Genomic DNA, 4,041 nt, shown 5'->3' on the forward strand with positions numbered 1-4,041 from the left:
CGCATTATCCAGTAGTATATGCAGCACCAAAACCTGGCAAAGTGCTACCGGGCGAGGAGGCGACGTCAGCGCGGTCACGTGAGTGATCAGGACATGGACACAGATTTCTCTGAAAGCATGGGCCCTGCCAATGCATGCATCATGGTGCTAATGGGGCAGGTTCATGCTGTGGAACGCCGATTCTGGGCTCGGGAAACAAGCACAGACTGGTGGGACCGCATAGTGTTGCAGGTCTGGGACGATTCCCAGTGGCTGCGAAACTTTCGCATGCGTAAGGGCACTTTCATGGAACTTTGTGACTTGCTTTCCCCTGCCCTGAAGCGCATGAATACCAAGATGAGAGCAGCCCTCACAGTTGAGAAGCGAGTGGCGATAGCCCTGTGGAAGCTTGCAACGCCAGACAGCTACCGGTCAGTTGGGAATCAATTTGGAGTGGGCAAATCTACTGTTGGGGCTGCTGTGATGCAAGTAGCCCACGCAATCAAAGATCTGCTGATATCAAGGGTAGTGACCCTGGGAAATGTGCAGGTCATAGTGGATGGCTTTGCTGCAATGGGATTCCCTAACTGTGGTGGGCCCATAGACGGAACCCATATCCCTATCTTGGCACCGGAGCACTAAGCCGGCGAGTACATAAACCGCAAGGGGTACTTTTCAATAGTGCTGCAAGCTCTGGTGGATCACAAGGGACGTTTCACCAACATCAACGTGGGATGGCCGGGAAAGGTACATGACGCTCGCATCTTCAGGAACTCTGGTCTGTTTCAAAAGCTTCAAGAAGGGCCTTTATTCCCAGACCAGAAAATAACTGTTGGTGATGTTGAAATGCCTATATGTATCCTTGGGGACCCAGCCTACCCCTTAATGCCATGGCTCATGAAGCCGTACACAGGCAGCCTGGACAGTAGTCAGGAGCTGTTCAACTACAGGCTGAGCAAGTGCAGAATGGTGGTAGAATGTGCATTTGGACGTTTAAAGGCGCGCTGGCGCAGTTTACTGACTCGCTTAGACCTCAGCGAAACCAATATTCCCACTGTTATTACTGCTTGCTGTGTGCTCCACAATATCTGTGAGAGTAAGGGGGAGACGTTTATGGCGGGGTGGGAGGTTGAGGCAAATCGCCTGGCTGCTGGTTATGCGCAGCCAGACACCAGGGCGGTTAGAAGAGCACAGGAGGGCGTGGTACGCATCAGAGAGGCTTTGAAAACCAGTTTCATGACTGGCCAGGCTACGGTGTGAAAGTTCTGTTTGTTTCTCCTTGATGAAACCCCCCGCCCCTTGGTTCACTCTACTTCCCTGTAAGCTAACCACCCTCTCCTCCTCCCTTCGATCATCGCTTGCAGAGGCAATAAAGTCATTGTTGCTTCACATTCATGCATTCTTTATTCATTCATCACACAAATAGGGGGATGACTACCAAGGTAGCCCAGGAGGGGTGGTGGAGGAGGGAAGGAAAATGCCACACAGCACTTTAAAAGTTTACAACTTTAAAATTTATTGAATGACAGCCTTCTTTTTTGGGGCAATCCTCTGTGGCGGAGTGGCTGGTTGGCCGGAGGCCCCCCCACCGCGTTCTTGGGCGTCTGGGTGTGGAGGCTATGGAACTTGGGGAGGAGGGCGGTTGGTTACACAGGGGCTGTAGTGGCAGTCTGTGCTCCAGCTGCCTTTGCTGCAGCTCAACCATACACTGGAGCATACTGGTTTGGTCCTCCAGCAGCCTCAGCATTGAATCCTGCCTCCTCTCATCACGCTGCCGCCACATTCGAGCTTCAGCCCTCTCTTCAGCCCGCTACTTACTCTCTTCAGCCTGCCACCTCTCCTCCTGGTCATTTTGTGCTTTCCTGCAGTCTGACATTATTTGCCTCCACGCATTCGTCTGTGTTCTGTCAGTGTGGGAGGACAGCATGAGCTCGGAGAACATTTCATCTCGAGTGCGTTTTTTTTTCTTTCTAATCTTCACTAGCCTCTGGGAAGGAGAAGATCCTGTGATCATTGAAACACATGCAGCTGGTGGAGAAAAAAAAAGGGACAGCGGTATTTAAAAAGACACATTTTATAAAACACTGGCTACACTCTTTCAGGGTAAACCTTGCTGTTAACATTACATACATAGCACATGTGCTTTCGGTATAAGGTCGCATTTTGCCTCCCCCCACCGCGTGGCTACCCCCTCAACCCTTCCCCCTCCCTGTGGCTAACAGCGGGGAACATTTCTGTTCAGCCGCAGGCAAACAGCCCAGCAGGAATGGGCTCCTCTGAGTGTCCCCTGAAGAAAAGCACCCTATTTCAACCAGGTGACCATGGATTATATCTCACTCGCCTGAGGATAACACAGAGAGATAAAGAACGGATGTTGCTTGAACGCCAGCAAACATACACTGCAATGCTTTGTTGTACAATGATTCCCGAGTACGTGTTACTGGCCTGGAGTGGTAAAGTGTCCTACCATGAAGGACGCAATAAGTCTGCCCTCCCCAGAAACCTTTTGCAAAGGCTTTGGGAGTATATCCAGGAGAGCCGCGAATGCCAGGGCAAAGTAATCCTTTCACATGCTTGCTTTTAAACCATGTATAGTATTTTAAAAGGTACACTCACCGGAGGTCCCTTCTCCGCCTGCTGGGTCCAGGAGGCAGCCTTGGGTGGGTTCAGGGGGTACTGGCTCCAGGTCCAGGGTGAGAAACAGTTCCTGGCTGTCGGGAAAACCGGTTTCTCCGCTTGCTTGCTGTGAGCTATCTACAACCTCGTCATCATCATCATCTTCTTCTTCGTCCCCAAAACCTGCTTCCGTATTGCCTCCATCTCCATTGAAGGAGTCAAACAACACGGCTGGGGTAGTGGTGGCTGAACCCCCTAAAATGGCATGCAGCTCATCATAGAAGCGGCATGTTTGGGGCTCTGACCCGGAGCGGCCGTTCGCCTCTCTGGTTTTCTGGTAGGCTTGCCTCAGCTCCTTCAGTTTCACACGGCACTGCTTCGGGTCCCTGTTATGGCCTCTGTCCTTCATGCCCTGGGAGATTTTGACAAAGGTTTTGGCATTTCGAAAACTGGAACGGAGTTCGGATAGCACAGATTCCTCTCCCCATACAGAGATCAGATCCCGTACCTCCCGTTCAGTCCATGCTGGAGCTCTTTTGCGATTCTGAGACTCCATCATGGTCACCTCTGCTGATGAGCTCTGCATGGTCACCTGCAGCTTGCCACGCTGGCCAAACAGGAAATGAGATTCAAAAGTTCGCGGTTCTTTTCCTGTCTACCTGGCCAGTGCATCTGAGTTGAGAGTGCTGTCCAGAGCGGTCAAAATGGAGCACTCTGGGATAGCTCCCGGAGGCCAATACCGTCGAATTGTGTCCACAGTACCCCAAATTCGACCCGGCAAGGCCGATTTAAGCGCTAATCCACTTGTCAGGGGTGGAGTAAGGAAATCGATTTTAAGAGCCCTTTAAGTCGAAATAAAGGGCTTCATCGTGTGGACGGGTGCAGATTTACATCGATTTAATGCTGCTAAATTCGACCTAAAGTCCTAGTGTAGACCAGGGCTAACACACACCCCTTGCTTGGCCTCCCTTCAGCGATAATTTTTTTTGCGGGGGGGGGGGGCCTCCATAGACTTTGTGTGGCCCTGCCTGCAGCCTAGAAGGGAGCCATGCAACATGCAAACAGTTTTTGTTCCTCCTGAGTACAGTAAACTGTCTCCTTAGAGATGTGTTGCGCTTCAGGCTGATAACTCAGGTAGCTGGTGAATAGCCCTGCCTGCCAACTCTCATTAGAAATACAGGATAAGCCCTTTCTTGTCCTTGGCAGCCTCTTTAATGTGGGGGACTCATTACTTTAAATATGTAAGGCTGCATTTGTACACATCTTATTTTCAGTTCTAAGAGTGAGGCCCAAATGCCTTTGGAAATAGGTATTATTGTGCTATCTGTAGATGGTTTGTGAAGACAGATGTCTTAGTGCTGGCTCTATTCCAGCTACAATTAACCCATGGAAGACACTGATTCTAAACACATTTAGTAAATGAGCCGTGACTAAGAGGAGTAGAGG

General features: G+C 50.7%; 1 protein-coding gene across 1 annotated transcript; it reads right to left on the reverse strand.

The window, feature by feature from the left end:
- Positions 1-1,789: 1,789 nt before the first annotated feature.
- On the reverse strand, positions 1,790-3,004 carry LOC141981900 (uncharacterized). The gene is made up of 2 exons (XM_074943526.1): positions 2,596-3,004; positions 1,790-2,007 (listed from the first exon to the last, which is right to left on the reverse strand). The coding sequence occupies exons 1-2, from the start codon at positions 3,002-3,004 to the stop codon at positions 1,790-1,792; spliced, it is 627 nt and encodes a 208-aa protein (XP_074799627.1).
- Between the last annotated feature and the right edge of the window lie 1,037 nt (positions 3,005-4,041).

Source organism: Natator depressus, chromosome 2 (assembly GCF_965152275.1).
Source record: "Natator depressus isolate rNatDep1 chromosome 2, rNatDep2.hap1, whole genome shotgun sequence".
Classification (NCBI taxonomy): Eukaryota; Metazoa; Chordata; order Testudines; family Cheloniidae; genus Natator; species Natator depressus.

Bases quoted from the DNA above. Each gene is read 5' to 3' on its own strand.
- LOC141981900 (XM_074943526.1), bottom strand. From the start codon at position 3,004: ATGAAGGACAGAGGCCATAACAGGGACCCGAAGCAGTGCCGTGTGAAA. The intron at 2,008-2,595 runs GTGAGTGTACCT...TTTCTCCACCAG, and splicing joins AGGCGGAGAAGGGACCTCCG to CTGCATGTGTTTCAATGATC.